Source organism: Thunnus albacares, chromosome 8 (genome assembly GCF_914725855.1).
Source record: "Thunnus albacares chromosome 8, fThuAlb1.1, whole genome shotgun sequence".
Lineage (NCBI taxonomy): Eukaryota > Metazoa > Chordata > Actinopteri > Scombriformes > Scombridae > Thunnus > Thunnus albacares.
In genome coordinates this window covers 18,372,772-18,387,715 of record NC_058113.1, presented here as the reverse complement: position 1 = coordinate 18,387,715, position 14,944 = coordinate 18,372,772, and the positions used below count along the sequence as shown (strand labels likewise).

Sequence of the window (14,944 nt, the reverse complement as noted above, 5' to 3'; positions counted from 1 at the left end):
TCCCAACATCTAGAGTGCAGTTTAGGGTTATATCACGGCCTTTGGAAATGACCAGGTCAAGTGTGTGACCCTGATTATGAGTAGGTCCGGCAGTGTGCTGTGTGAAATCAAACGTTGATAACATGTCAGCAAACTGGTTGGCGAAATGGTCTGTGGTGTTATCAGTATGAATGTTGAAATCGCCGGAAATAAGGATTGAGTCAAACTCAATAGTTATTTTGGATGAAAGCTCACCAAATTCAGGTATGAAGCCTTTTTTAAGCCTTGGAGGGCAGTAAACTGTGAGTACTAGACAGGGATTTGCGGATTTCATTACTAGGGCTAAATACTCAAAAGTAGAGTAAGAACCAAATAAGACGCTTTTACATGATAAAATATCTGAAAAAATGGCTGCAACACCACCACCCTTTTTGTTTGACCTGGAAATCAGATTGAGAAGCTTCAATCAGTTCCTTGCTACCAGTTTCATCGAGCCAAATCTCAGTAAGGAGAATACAATGGAGCCTATGTGATGTTATGAGATCATTAATAATGAAGGTTTTATTAGTAAGGGATCTGACATTGAGAAGTGCAAACTTTAAGGTGCTTGCAGAGTAGTTGGAGTTGTCAGCTGTGGCAGAGTCAGGCCTGATCTCATGAGCTCAGTTTTCACTAAACGATTTCAGTCCGTAAAGAATCACTTAAGAAATAAATTGATCTGATCAGATAAATGTTGGATAAATCCGTGAATATTTACATAAGTCCCCGCCTCTCTAAACTCCAAAAAACCTAAAACTAGACATTGTAGTTATAAAATGTAAAGTGTGACTCTGTAACTGCCCTCCATATTCGTCACCTATTATTTATTTGTTCCTTTGGGTGGGTAGGTTTGGAGAAATTTGTAGCACAAAGCAGTGACAGTTCAGGGAATGGTTTGTTCATCAAGTCAAGAACAGGTAAAGGTTTATGACGATCGTGTGTTATACTGCCTACATGAAATCACGTCTTGTTCAAGCTAATTCGTCTATGATGATGCCACAACACAATGAGCAAAGTTATGCGATGGCTTTGTCAGCCTGTAACATCTGTGGCCTCCCACAGAAAACTAATAATTCATATTTGTTCTTGTAAGTAATGTGAAGGGCAAAGAAATTATACTTAAATCACCCTCTGGGCTTAAAAGCACTGTGCTGTGTTCCTTTCTTATTTTCATTAAAAGGGCAAAAAACGTCAACACAAATGTCACCCTGCCACCAGCAGGTTGACATTTGTCTCAACAACTATTTGATGAATTGCCATAGAATATGGCACACAAATTCATTCACTCCCTCGGGATGGTTTGTAATAACCTTGGTGATCTCCCAACTTTTCCTCATCAGGTCATACTTGAATTTTGTCCTCTACTTTAGTAGAGTTATTTCTCACAATAACTCTGGTTGCATTCAGCTTACATCCACCTCTGTATATTATCCCTCTGTCTCTCTGAAGGAGTAAGGTGCTCTGTCGATGGCTGGCATCTCTTCCTGTGCAGTTGTCCCAGCTGGGCCACCGTAACCCAGCTCTGTCTGCACGACTTATCCAATCCATCCAGGCTGCTGCATCTCGAGGCAACAAAGACCTGCTCAACAGTCTGCAGACTCAAGCCTGCAGACTCTATGGTACACACACTCAATTAGACAGACAGACAAAGAGACACTGATCATAGAGAGTCAGGCAGCCTGTCACAGAAACATGGCTTTTCAGATTTATATCACAACCATGCATGAAGAGCAAATCATCACCAACTCACACAGGATAGAAACCCACACCTACACTGCTTTCTGTGGATTGGAACCTCAAAGCATGTTGCACCTCTGATCACACCTCATACACTGATGGCACATCAGGTGCTTTTAATTTGCTAGCAAATATCTGATGCAGCAGCACTGGCTAGATGTGGTCAGAGGTGGAAGATGTTTTGAAAGTTTCAGCCTACAGAGCAGTGCAGCAACAGTTTTCTCCTTTGTGATTCAGTGTTGACTTGCCAAATAAAGATATTTGGCTTATCAAATACAGTTACTGCTCGCTCAGTTGCAACTTCCAGTTAAGGAACATTTCATTCAGAGGGGGAGACACTAAGAGCAACTACACTGTTCAGATGTTACCCATTCCCAGTACTGAATGAATGAAATATAAATGTACTTATATGTATGAAAAATAATAATTTTAATATGTAAACAGTACATTGCATTACACAATTTAGGAACAATGGTCAGATTACAAAAGAGAAAAATATTATTAAACCTAGGAAATTATTGAAGAGTTGAAACTACAGACCAAAACTGCATCATAGTTTCTCTAGGAGGCAGTATAACTCCACGTTTCCCACCCCAGACAACTTTTCAAAACAGAACTGCAACCAGAGGCAGAAAGCAGTAATAAGACAACGCTGGGAGTCCACATCCACAGTGCTGGGGATGGTCAGATAGTTAGGTTGGTGTGTGACAGAGGGGGGTCAGGAGAACGGGGAGGGGGGGAGGGGGGGGGGGGTCCAGCGTTCTGATAGAAACTGCCACAGAGCCAGCAATTCACCATCACAAGACTCCTTTTGTCTGAGGGCTTCTGACATCAGCATGTGCGTCAGAGACAGACAGAACACCACGCACACACACACATTATCTGAGCCCTCACTGTAGAGGCTACGCCTGTCTGTCCCTTTCTTACCAGTCCGCACATAGTCTGGTTTTCCTGGTATCGCTCTAATTTTTCTTGATAGAGCTTCATGTTATATCCCCAGAGGGTGCAGTGCATTGCTGTCTCTACGTAATTACATGTGTATGTGTGTGTGTGTGTGTGTGTGTGTGTGTAGATCCACAAGAAGGAGTTGTGGTGCTGTTACCAGCAGAGTCCCAGCAACGAATGGTGCAGCTGCTCTACTTCCTACCCAAGATGTCCAAGTCTCTACTGGCCAATCTGAGCTGCTGCTGCACTGCTGGACGAATCTCTGCTGGCCTCGCTGCCTCTCTGATTCGTATTGTGCACCTTAGGTGAGCTTGAAAACCCCTGTACATCTGTGGAAGGTATATAAACTGTCTTTACCGGCACATATGTGTAAAGGAGACACTTCTGTTTAGAAAGGACATCACAGGAATGCCCCTACTTTTGGAATCAAAACGTTAATTTTAGCAGGCCATAGTGTTGGACCTTTAAAGCACTCTAGCTTGCCACCATCTGATGGCAGTATTGCGCTGTCACAGAGGAATCCTTTACATTTTATCTAGTTGGTAACCTGTCTGTTGACAGGTGCTGATGTGGACACCCTGTATATTTGATATTCAACTTAATGGTGATAACAAAAGCAGTTATTTAAGTCTTATTACACAACAGATTTCCTTGTTTCCCTGTGTGTGTGTGTGTGTGTGTGTGTGTGAGAGAGAGACCTGTTGCTTGTGTCAGCAGGGCTCCAAACTAACTTTTCCACCAGTATCACTGGTGCTACCAACTTTCTCAGTTGGTCGCACCCTTTTTTTTTGGTACACATTTTTTGAGAGTGTGGGAGTTGTTATAAAATTTCACATGGTTGCAGCGGGGGAGAACGAGTCACGGTGTGCAGGTGCTTCCTCCTTTACCTCTCCGCCCCACTGGCCGCCTCGGTGTTGCTTGTGCTGCCAGTGTTTTGTCGGTCTGCGTCCAGCTTGCACAGAAGCTGCTACTGCTGCTTCTTTCGCCAAGCCGCGGCCTGCTTCCCTGTTCTCACCAATGTGTTGCTGTGTACAACTGTCTCACTTTCTGTCTCACTCTGTGTGTCTGTCTCATTCTGTCTCTCTCTCTCTCTGTCCGTCTGTTTCTGTCTCTCTCTGTTTGTCTGTCTCTGTCTCTCTCTATCTGTTTGTCTCTCTCTCTCTGTCTGTCTGTCTCTGTCTCTCTCTATCTGTCTGTCTCTCTCTCTCTGTCTGTCTGTTTCTCTCTGTCTGTCTCTGTCTCTATCTGTCTGTCTCTCTCTGTCTATCTCTCTGTCTCTTTCTCTCTCTGAAGTGACCAGCGGGGCGGAGAGGAGGAGGCACCTGCATCGTGACTTGTTCTCCACTGGTGCCTCCGTTTCTCCTTCTCTGTCTTCGCTTTCCTCACCCCTCGTTCCTATCGGACCACCGCTGCCGCTTCCTCGTTAAGATGCACTTGCGCAAATGCAACCACGTGAAATTTTAACTCGCACACTGCCAAAAAACCATTTTGGTCGCAGTCTGGAGCCGTGGTCAGTGGGGCAGTGTTATACAAATTTTGAGCAGAGTGAGCGCTGAGTTCATATGGGATGGGATGTGTGTGTAATGAGTTTAATACAAAGAGCTCTTTGGGAGGCAGGAATGCAGCGTCGTCATGGAGTATTGAGAAGACAGTTCTGTCTGCATGTGCCTCCTGGGCTTCACAAAACATACTGTTATTTACACACATTTCCAACTGTTACAGATCGATCTGCCCCTCGGGCCAAGGAAGAATTTTTCATAACAGTATTTCTGTGCACAACATGCTATTATGCTCTTAGAAAACACAGCATCATGAATAAACCTCAGAGATGTAATAAGGAATACATGAATAGAGCATTATTTGGGAAATTAATGTAGGTGTTGTGTCCAAAAACAGATTTTGTGTCAATAATTGTGTAACGTGTTCACTGATTACGTTCTCCAGGTCGTCTCTGAGCGGCTGGTCGGTCGGGAGCCAGGAAGCAGCTCTGCAGGACGTGGACTACATCAGCTTCCTGTTCTCCACCCTGACAGGCTTCTCGTCCAACAAGCTCGCCTCCCTGCAGGAGGCCGGCGACGACAGCGCCCTGCCTCCCTCCCCTCTCTCACCCCTCAGCCTCTACCCCACCCCGCTGGAGCAGTTCACACACCACTGGGACGTTGTCGAGGTGTGTTCACTGCACACTCGCAACTACAAGTACCCGTAACTTCACATTCCTGTTTAAAGAACTGCTGCCACAGAAATACTTAGACGTGACGTAAAAAGTGAATTTAGGGACAGGGACCAGGAGGTGAAGGAAAACATTGTTTTGAAAATTGAAAAGTGTTGATATTCTGGACACAGCTGTGGTCTTTCAGTCCCCCCTGGTCTCTCTATGTCTCTCATATAGAGCTCAGAGGGTGGAAGCTTTATCGTGGTGCTCCGGCTGAGAGGGGAAGCTTTATCGCGCTGCGCAGGTTGGAGATGCGTGGTTATCGGGCATAGCGGATATGCACAAATGCTAATGAGAGCCCATGGCATGATGGGAGTGTGACATTTCTGCACAGAAATTACCGTTAACGTAACTATGCCTTGGGGCAAGTGTGTGTGAGTGTGTGAGCAAGTGGGGGGCTTATAATCACTAATTCAGCTCCTCAATTAAGGCCTCAGATCCTGCCTCTCTCATCTCCCTGTCTGAGTCAATCACAGGCAAGTGGCGGTAAGGAGGAGGGAGGGGACACGTGGTGGCGAGGAGGGGGTGGCATTAAGGGACGGACTGTGTCAACTCTGGTTCGACTAATGAGACGGGATTGTTTTTAATGACGGGGAGAATGCCAACAGGTGCACCGGTCTGACACACGCTGGCTCGCACTCACTCCTGCACTTCGGCACTCACGCACACCTCAATTTGATAAAAGCTAATGAGAAATTTGATTTGGATTTGAAGTTAATGAGGAAAAGCTGAGCCTTATTTTTCATTTGTAAAAAGTTGGTGGCGTGACAGCTTTTTAAGCCGGAAACACATCTCGTCTACATCCCAGCAAAACTTAAATTCAGGCTCAAACTTTTGTTCTTGATAAAGGAAGTGCTTCACAATGAGCAGTGAAGGCCACAATTTCAGAAAGGAACATACCATAGAAACACTCTAGTTTGGTTTCTTGTGTGTACCATGATAATTTAATGTGGTTTGTCTGATAAATGCAGGTTGAAGCAGATTTAGACAGAAAGGTTTTTTTTTATTCATTTGGTCCTGAATTCTGCCTCTAACAATATCATGACCGAAACTTTAATAAGATTTTCCAATTTTCATATCTGTCACCTTTCATTACCCAACATGGCTTCGGAAACTTTGACACTGGGGAATGAAGGTCTTTGGGAAATAGAGAACAATAAGTGTCTGTAACTCAGTTACAGTATATGAAGATGAATTTTCACAATTGACATATGTTTATGCTAGTCTTTGACGAGATTCTGCATGAAGTGATTGTAAAAAAACGTTGAAAGATTTCAACAAAAATTCTGACAAGAAAACCTTTCACATCTTCCAATGGAGCACAAAATTTGTTTCTTTAACATTATGTTGCATTGCTAAAATTCTCTGTCATGCTTCAATGGTAAGCAGTACATCAATGGATGAAGCTTAAACAGAGATAATCTATAATATATCAATTAAGATCTTGGAAATGGCACACATGTTTGATGGCACTATGAGACCATTTTTGTTAATAATTTAACTGTTTCATTCACAGGAAATCTGCCACTGTCTGGAAACTTTGGGTTCAAAGTCCCAGTGCTTTGACATCTTGCAAAATGGCATTTGTAAATACCTGGTAAGAAACTGGTTTCATTGATTTGTACACATGTAATACTGTTTTCTATGTTTTATTCCTTGAACTGCTTTTGAGCCTTTTAAAGGAAAATAAATAAGCATCTATCGTATGTTGTGTGTGTGTCTTAGATCAAGTTGGGGGTGGTGCCTGACAGTATGGCGGCCGGACTGCTGAGAGCTGTTTCCAGATTACTGGACCTGTCCGTCCTGCCCATTGAGCCTGTGCTGCGCTTCTTGTCTCAGTGCTGCCTCAGCCTGCTGGCTCTGCTCATCAACCTGCAGCAGGAGGCACCTGCCGATACCAACCACAAAAGGTGTGTACTGAAAGACTGTAGTTCTTAACTGATCCCTGTTGATATAAAATCTGGTCCTTTTATAACACCACTTTAAAGATAAAGCACATCAACTGGTCACTGCTGTTGTCAGATGATAAATATGTAAATCACACTTTTTTTGCCACAATGACAGGGAGGCAATTTGGGGAGCTTGTGTGTCAGCGTTGAGCTCCGTCCCCCGCCTGCTGAGGATGGTCTTGCAGTCGTTGCGTGTTGGAGATCTGAGTGAGGAAGAGCTGCCACAGCTGGGACAGATCCTGTCAATGCTGCTGCAGCATACGCCAATCCACAACCAGCTGCTGGCCAACGCTGCTCTGCTGCAAGAAATTATACAACACCTGACGGTAAACACGGCACACGTTTAACTCTCTTGGAAGAAAAAAAAAACATTTTCAGAAGAGCTTTTCAAAAATTTGAAAAAGCAAACTGCATTACCTCCAGCTGTTGACTTGATCTCACTGTGTCTGTGTGTGTGTGTTTCAGAGGTACTCCCGGGGTGCGACCAGGGAGCAGTGGTTGACAGACTTGCTCTACTGTTACAGCGTCACAGTAGCTCACGGCTCTTCTTCTCATCGTGGAAACCTGGGCCTTCGAGACATGTACTGATCGACTCACCCACCAAAACAAGAACCTGGTGTGTTGCTTAGTTCACCCTCTCCAACATACATCCCACAGTTACTTAAGACAAACGAAATACTCGCAGAGCTCAATAGCGACTCTGTATTGTGCTCACAACAAAATTTTCAGACAGAAATACAGTGGAAATGTGTTTTTTATTGTGAGTGACAATGAATACTCAACATCCTCATTTTAGGAGTTTCACCTTTTTTTCTGGGTCTTAACCTGCCTCTTCTTTTCTTCAGCCTTAGCTGTAAATTGTTTGTCCTCCTTTTGCCCCCTTTGAATATTGTTGTTACAAATTGGGGTACCTGGTGTCTTTTAATAAAAAAAAAAAACTAAACAGAAAAAAACAGAATAAAGGCAAAATAAAGTTAAATCACGTGCACTGCCTTTTGTGTCAATTTATTTTATTTTCTTATAATACAATAAAAAAGCAATAAACATTGAGGTGTAATTCTAAAATTACACAATAATGATTGTTGTGCAAATGCATATTAAAAGTAAAAACAGAGCATAGTTTAGAAATACATTTTTCTCTTGAGAGGGAAAGCACTTAGAGACCAAACTGATGTGTAGAGAGTAACTGTATGTGTGTATGTGTGTGTGTGTGTGTGTGTGTGTGTGTCCGTGGCTGCAGGTGGGCTATCGGTATGACCGGCTGTTGATAGACTGCCTCATTCTCCACAACAGGAGGAAAGGTTATCTCAGTGTGTGTGCGAGAGGCTACGGAGAACGAGGGAGATGGAGTGTGTATGTGTTCCTTCCACAATGGATGAAAGGTTATCTTTTACACACACCATCTCTGTAGACTTAACCCCACCCTGTGAGGTCACGGCTCTGATGTCATATGGCTTAATTTTAGAAAGCTTGGCACATTGAGCGAACAATGTGTATAGTAATTCTATAGAGGTAAGGCTGCCAGCCAGCTGAGAAAACATCAAAGAACATAAGGTGTATGTGTGTGTATGTGTAGCTTCAATGTTTTCCTCGGCCTCTGGTCCCCTGTCCAGCGCTATGTGGTCTCAGGTGGTAAGAGTACTGCTTGGCTTGATTCATGGCTTCAGTCAGGTGCACGCAGTCGATACCGCTCACTGTAAAATAAGCACATACATTTATCCTAAAAATACTTACACACAGTAAAAAGTGTGTGTGTGCATGAACTTACACTGGCTCTGGGTGCGTAAAGGCATGTCCAGGAGCAGCTGAGACTGAGAGCCTCGGAGTGAACGCCCGCGTCTGGCCATAGAGTTGCCTGAATGACGGTAAAAACAAAACGTTATGATGATATCTCTATTTAGATTAACAGTCAATGAGAACACGTAAACAGTTTCTTAAGTCAACCAGCTGGTGCTACGTTACAAAGTGCAGGATGCTCCTTTAACTGGTTGATAGGTTCCACACCCATGATTGTCCAGGGTGTAGTCATCAAATAGCTATCTGATGACAATGTAATCAACAAAGGCCCTATAGCTCAGTGGTTAGAGCACTGGTCTTGTAAACCAGGGGTCGCGAGTTCAATCCTCGCTGGGGCCTACCAATTGTTTCTCATTATTCTAAATATTCAAACTTGAATTATTTTTAAAAAGTTTCTTAAGGAACTACTTTCTGTTGATTAAAGACACTCAGATCTATTCCACAAGAAGTAGTTAAAGATGGTTTTTACTGTTTTGTTTTAAGAGTTTGATGGATCGTCCTACAATATTCCTGCAAGTTTTAAGTTTATCACATCAGAGTGCAATTTCAAAATGGTTGAAAAGGTGGTTTTGGAATAATTTTCCTGTTTTATGTTATGAAGAGAGACTGGAACATTTAGGTTTCACCTCTCTGCCTTTGCGTGTACAGTGTGTGTGATTGTCAGGTGTTACAATGTGAATAAATAATTAGATTTTTGTTTTGTTTTTATGAATTATAACTACTCCAGCGCTGTGGGTTTTTTTTTAGTCAGCAAATCAAACTTGCATACAACAGTTCTTTGACACTTAGTTTTGTTATCAGTGATGCACAAATAGATTCATCTCTTTCCACGTTGTCGCTGCAGAGATGAAAACAGATATTAGAGATACATTTGAGATAAAATAATTCACAGACATTAAATAAAGGTTTACAATGATTAACAGAGCAGTGCGTGACCCAGTTCAGAGTTGTGTGTCAAATGTGTGTCTACTTCTTGAAAAAAAAAAAAAAAGGTGAGGGAGTGAAAGAATGAGTCTCGTGAATGTGTGTGTGTGTGTGGCACCGTGTGGGGGGTTTGTGTGTGTGTGTGTGTTGAGCAGATAGCTCTACGCAGTTGTCTGACATTCCCCCTGACAGCTCTGAACTTTTCACAGTGCCAGGACTGTCAGAGAGAGAGAAGGAGAGAGAGAGAGGGAGAGAGAGAGGTGAGATGGGGGAGGGGAATACCACGTCAGAAGGTTGGGTCAGAGCGAAGAGGGCGGGGGGTGTCTATCTGTCTGTTAGCGGAGACGGCGTACACGCTTGTATGTTTTGGCGCGGCAAGGTTTCTGCCCGTTTTCCCATCATCACCTGGTGATGTGTGATGAAGGTCAGGCCTGTCTGTGGGGGTGAAACCCTACCAGAGGGTCCAAACAGGCAACCAGGCTGATACTGTCCTGGTATGTGGATTGAAGCATCACCCGGACATTTACACGGCTTCCTGTTCCCAGCATTAGTCACTTACAGCGTGTTCTACACCAACATGACAAGCATTTTGATTTCCAGCTTCTCGCTTTGATCCTAAAAAATCTCTGTTTCCAATGTCAGGGTTTTCATGTAATTCAAGAGCTACGGTTTCAATTAAAATGGAAAGACGCCCATCTCAAACAGTAAACAACACTGAATCATGCAGGGCAGAAAACTGCCACAGCTACTGATGATGATGCTGCACTGCTCTTAAAGTTCAGCATGCTTTAAAGTTGGTTGCAGCTTTAAAGCATGCTGCACCTCTGGTCATAATCAGAGAGGTCAGCAGCTACTTTCATCTTTGATTTGGGTTTGACCAGACATGCAATATGCGTCAAAGTCTCAGCCTTTGGAGAACAGTGCAGCTGTTTTCAACCATAAGTTATTGATTGGGGTGCCCCGGTGGTGTAGTGGTTTAAAGCGCAGACCATGAACAGCAACATCACTGGTTTGAGTCCGGCTGGGAACCTTTCTGTACGTCATTCCCTATCTCTCTCTCCCCTCATTTTCCCGCCATCTCTCTACTGTCAAATCATTAATAAAGGCATGAAAATCACCCTGAAATAAGTGATTTACTGTTGGTTTACCGTTAAAGTGAGTTTCCATTAGCATCGGTATCTACAAATATTTGATCAGTCTCCCTACGCAACTTGTGAATTCAAGAATGTGTTTCCTCTTTTGTTGTGAACTCCAGTCGGCTCTGGTAGACTCATGACCTGTGACTGACCTGTGAATGTGCATGGTCGGCCTGTGGACACAGGGATGTACTGTTTTTCTTTATTCTAACAGTGTGTCATCTCCCTGATTAGTACGATATTACACTACCATACAACAAACTGCAGCATCGCTCTTAAAAACTGTTTACAGTGTGTGTTATTGCTTAGCTCAATGTTAATTTATGTCCTCATTGCTGTGAAATCATATCCTTTTTTAGTTGCAGGGCAGTTTTTTGGACTGAAATCAAATGTGACCATACCTTTGTTTTCTGGTTTGTCGTTGTTTTATACATAAATATGAAAAAATGTGATCAGGAAAACAAAAAATAGCATGTTTTGGGCAGTATGTGAATTATCTCACCATAGATGCTTTGTAGCACAGAGCTCTTACTCGCTGCCGGTTTGGCGGGGGGCGCTCGTATTTCCATCTTCTTCCTATTAGGGGTGAGGTTTAAATCGCTTGACTCCACCTCTTCGCAGGCCTTGGCTTCTCTCCGCCTGCGTGCGTGGAACCTGCAGACACACGTCCCCATGCAAGCGCATACACACGCATACTGTTCAATAAAAAAAAATCTCAGACAGCGTTCAAAGGTCTAAAAGCTGGCAACTCCTCACACTAATACTCACTAAGCATAAACAAAGTAAACAGACTTTATTCAAGGCAGTTAATAGGCAGCACATTCAGAATATAATTGTGAAGCTGAATGGAAACAGAGGGCCTCCTGCGGCGGACTGGCAGGCTCTAAGAGAAACACAGTGTGTAAGAGGCAGAGGAAAGTAAAGAGAAGCTCCTGGTAGCTATTACAGCAGCACGGCTGAACTTTTAGCCTCTTGTTAAACCAGTATGAAAGCTCTAGATTATAGCCCGTCTATCCCCTGACTCCTTGTCCCACTCATCTCCCACGCTCTCCCCCCCACTGCTAAAGTGTTGATGGCATCCAGACCATAGATTGGGGAGGGGGGGTGGGGTGGTGTTACCGGAGAGATGGCATGTATGTGAGAGAGGGCACATGTGGGCACCACATGGCACTGCTAATGTCCCGTAGACCGAGAAGCTTCGGCTACTGAACACCCCTCCAGGTACAAACACAAGCACAATCAAGAACAAAAACATAAACTCACCTTCGCCAAGCTCTCTGGATGATCCGTGCAGCCTCGTTTCTTCTCCTGCGCTGCTCTTTGTCCTGTCCTCTGTGTGTGCGCTTTGGGATTGGTGCGTGTGTGGCAGCCTGAGTTTTTCGTGAAGGGCTTCTGCGGTCCGAGGATGAACTCCTTCTTAATGAGGGAGTGTGAGTTTGATCTTTGGTAGCGGCCTTTTCTGAAGTCTGCTCCTTGTGGTTTCTGTGCTTTTGTGCAGAGGTGAGGGCATCAGTCTTGCCGGGGGCAGTCTGCACAGTCGTGTGAGCGTCTCTCTTTTTTAGAGGGATGCATTCTCTGGTAATTGTGTCAGTTTGGTCCATGCTGGAGATGCTTGTGGAAGGTTGTTCCCTGACTTTGGGTGTGGAGGGGGGTCTGGGTTTGAGGGTGGGTGGTTGGTTGCAGCTGGCGGGAGAGAGTAGTTCCTTCAGCCTGGTGGTCTGGGGAGCACAGGGTGTAGTGTCACAGGGCACATGACAGTGGCGGTTTGGAGCATCAGGAACCTCATGTGGTTCAGATGCTTTACTTCTTCTGGAGGATCTGCTCTTGTGGCCTGGTGGTGTGAAGTTAAAAGACAATTTAATACATGAGATACTTGATATAGAAAAGACATGATGTTGTCCACTTGGTCTTTTATGATAGTGTTCAAATCTAAATCGAAAACTAACACAATGTCATAACTGTCAACACATTATTGTTCACAATTCCAGCTGAAAGAGGATCATTACATCTTCAAGGGTTTCCTGTCTGTTTGTACCTTTGTGTCTCTCCTCTTTGCTCTTGGTGCGTTCAGGTTTGGATGATTTCTTTGTTTCCACCACTGAGTCATTCATGGATAAGTCCTCTATAATGTTCACTAAGGAGAGTTTCTCCTGCTCTGCTCTCGCCACAGAGACCTTTCGTTTCTCTGCAGTGGCCACAGAGACTCGCTGCACGGCCTCTCTTCTCCGCTGTTCTTCCTCTCGCTTCCTGAACACAAAGAAAAGCAGTAGAACCATAACGTGACAGGTGTGTCTGAAAAACACATGAACAGCCGAGGCCCAGATGGAGAAACTCATGTATGAACACTTGTTTTAGATGTACAGACATGTTTTGAAGGAAATTTGATGGTGGATTACTGCAGAAATGAGCCATCTACTCATAACATCTAATCTGCTTTTAGTATTTAATATTTATTATAACATTTTTAAACTGGGGCACTATTTTATTCATATCAAGATACTACACTACAGATATCTGGTGACCCCTGTTGTTTTTAGTTGTGGTGCGTTTAAAAGGGTTGTGCATCTGGGCACAGCTTTGTTATTCAACAGATTAATATTCACATAGGTTACTGTGGAAAAACACAAAACCTTTATCTCAATGAAACCGCCTGCTTGAAATTCAAAGTAAAAACAAAAGTTGAAGTCAATGTGCCCGCTTAAAACAAATTAGCTTCTCAAACTCTTGTCATATAAGAGAGTGAGAGGTGAGACTGGTAAGCAAATGACAAAAGGAGAACAAGCCCAAAGAAAAAGACAGGAAGAAGATGTATATGTGTGCAGGGACGACAGAAAGAAAGATAGATATGGAGCGAGTGTGACTGTTTCTATATGGGCGAGAAGAAGAAGACGACAGAGACTGATAATGAAGACAGAAACAGGAATGAAGGATTGTGTGGCTCTGTGTAAGTCTAGGCACACAAATATGTAAATATGCGCATGTGTCTGAACTGTTTGAGTGTATGAGCTCATCTCTCACTTGGCTGCATCCTTGCGCAGTTGCTCGTGTCTCATGAGGAGCTGCTTTCTCTCCCTGAAGGCCTTGCGGACGGTGTAGCCCTTGTAGACAGCCTGGATGGAGGCAGCGGCAATGTCCTGGATGGCTGCTATGGACAGAGCGCCGTGTTCCAGCATGAACTGAGTCACCTCACTGTGCCCCCCTAGCAGAGCATAGTCAAGCGGTGTGTACCTGCACGACACAAACACAAGTGTCATTCATAGATTCACTTTACTGTCGATCCCTCAGTCATTACTAGCTCTATCCTCACCTCTCCTCAGTGTGCTCCATGTGGTTAGGAAAGGCGTTGTAGCCGAGAAGCAGCTTCACAGCATCCAGATAGCCATTGTTGCATGACCAGTGGAGAGCAGTCCGCCCCTGTGCACCAATAAAGAAAGAGCACCTAATCACGCTGCAATTGTGTTTGGAAAGCTCAAATAATATGAAGACATGTGTGGACACATGAGAGGATTCTTACCTCCTTGTCCTGTATGTTTGGATCAGCATTGTTCTCCATGAGCACAGCCATGCAAGTGATGTAGCCTCCATAAGCAGCACACTGCAGAGGAGTGCGTCCTGCCTGGTCCTGCACAACAGTAGTCAAATATTATCATGAAGTACACAGGAAGGTTTCATTTCTAAAGTCATCTGTCCTTTGATACATCGTGGACTTGCAGCTCCAGTTTTCCAACTATTTCTTAAGCAATTAATGAGGGACAAAATCTACATTCCTCAATAGTGTAGCCAAAGCTAACATGATACTACAGCAGTCTATCATTACAAATTAGATGTTCTTGTGTTTATTTTTTTAAATGCAGTTGTATTTATTGTCACGATGAATATACAGATGAAGAACTAAGGTATAGAAGAACCTCCAACAGCACTTACACTATTGTAAGTGTATTTGGATTGGATCTTCGCATAGTCAGTATGAACAGGAAGAATGATTACAGTGAGGAAATCCTCTTTCAGTGTTCAAAGGGGCACCTGACTGTTGTTTTAAGACAGACTTGAAAAATGATGAACCTATCCTTTAAGTGCTTTTTGTGTGCTGAATGAAGATTGTGGCTTGACAGCTGTAGTTGCATGTCCAGTAAAATATAAAGGGATAGATGACTCAGAAAAAGAAACCTGGGTATTTGATAGAGGAGTATGACTACAACAAGCCACTGAAAATTTCTGAACTACTC

At 43.7% G+C, this 14,944-nt stretch overlaps 2 protein-coding genes and 1 non-coding gene across 10 annotated transcripts in view; 2 read left to right on the top strand and 1 right to left on the bottom strand.

Annotated features, from left to right (window-relative positions):
- The window catches only part of tex10 (testis expressed 10), a 14,481-nt gene extending 6,638 nt beyond the window's left edge, over positions 1–7,843 (top strand). For all 6 annotated transcript variants that reach the window (XM_044358273.1, XM_044358271.1, XM_044358272.1 and 3 more), the window contains 7 exons: positions 1,468–1,637; positions 2,828–3,005; positions 4,645–4,867; positions 6,429–6,509; positions 6,638–6,822; positions 6,977–7,187; positions 7,327–7,843. In XM_044358273.1, the coding sequence (XP_044214208.1) occupies positions 1,468–1,637; positions 2,828–3,005; positions 4,645–4,867; positions 6,429–6,509; positions 6,638–6,822; positions 6,977–7,187; positions 7,327–7,449 (1,171 nt within the window). In that variant the 3' untranslated portion in view covers positions 7,450–7,843. The remainder of the gene's footprint in view (positions 1–1,467; positions 1,638–2,827; positions 3,006–4,644; positions 4,868–6,428; positions 6,510–6,637; positions 6,823–6,976; positions 7,188–7,326) is intronic.
- The window catches only part of invs (inversin), a 22,167-nt gene continuing 14,851 nt past the window's right edge, over positions 7,629–14,944 (bottom strand). For all 3 annotated transcript variants that reach the window (XM_044358265.1, XM_044358267.1, XM_044358266.1), the window contains exons 12-19: positions 14,233–14,340; positions 14,026–14,132; positions 13,737–13,946; positions 12,754–12,965; positions 11,982–12,549; positions 11,221–11,372; positions 8,630–8,716; positions 7,629–8,555 (exon numbers count right to left, since the gene is read on the bottom strand). In XM_044358265.1, coding sequence (XP_044214200.1) covers positions 8,440–8,555; positions 8,630–8,716; positions 11,221–11,372; positions 11,982–12,549; positions 12,754–12,965; positions 13,737–13,946; positions 14,026–14,132; positions 14,233–14,340 — 1,560 coding nt within the window. In that variant the 3' untranslated portion in view covers positions 7,629–8,439. The remainder of the gene's footprint in view (positions 8,556–8,629; positions 8,717–11,220; positions 11,373–11,981; positions 12,550–12,753; positions 12,966–13,736; positions 13,947–14,025; positions 14,133–14,232; positions 14,341–14,944) is intronic.
- Positions 8,925–8,997, top strand: trnat-ugu. The gene has a single exon. It is a non-coding gene; the product is annotated as a tRNA-Thr (tRNA).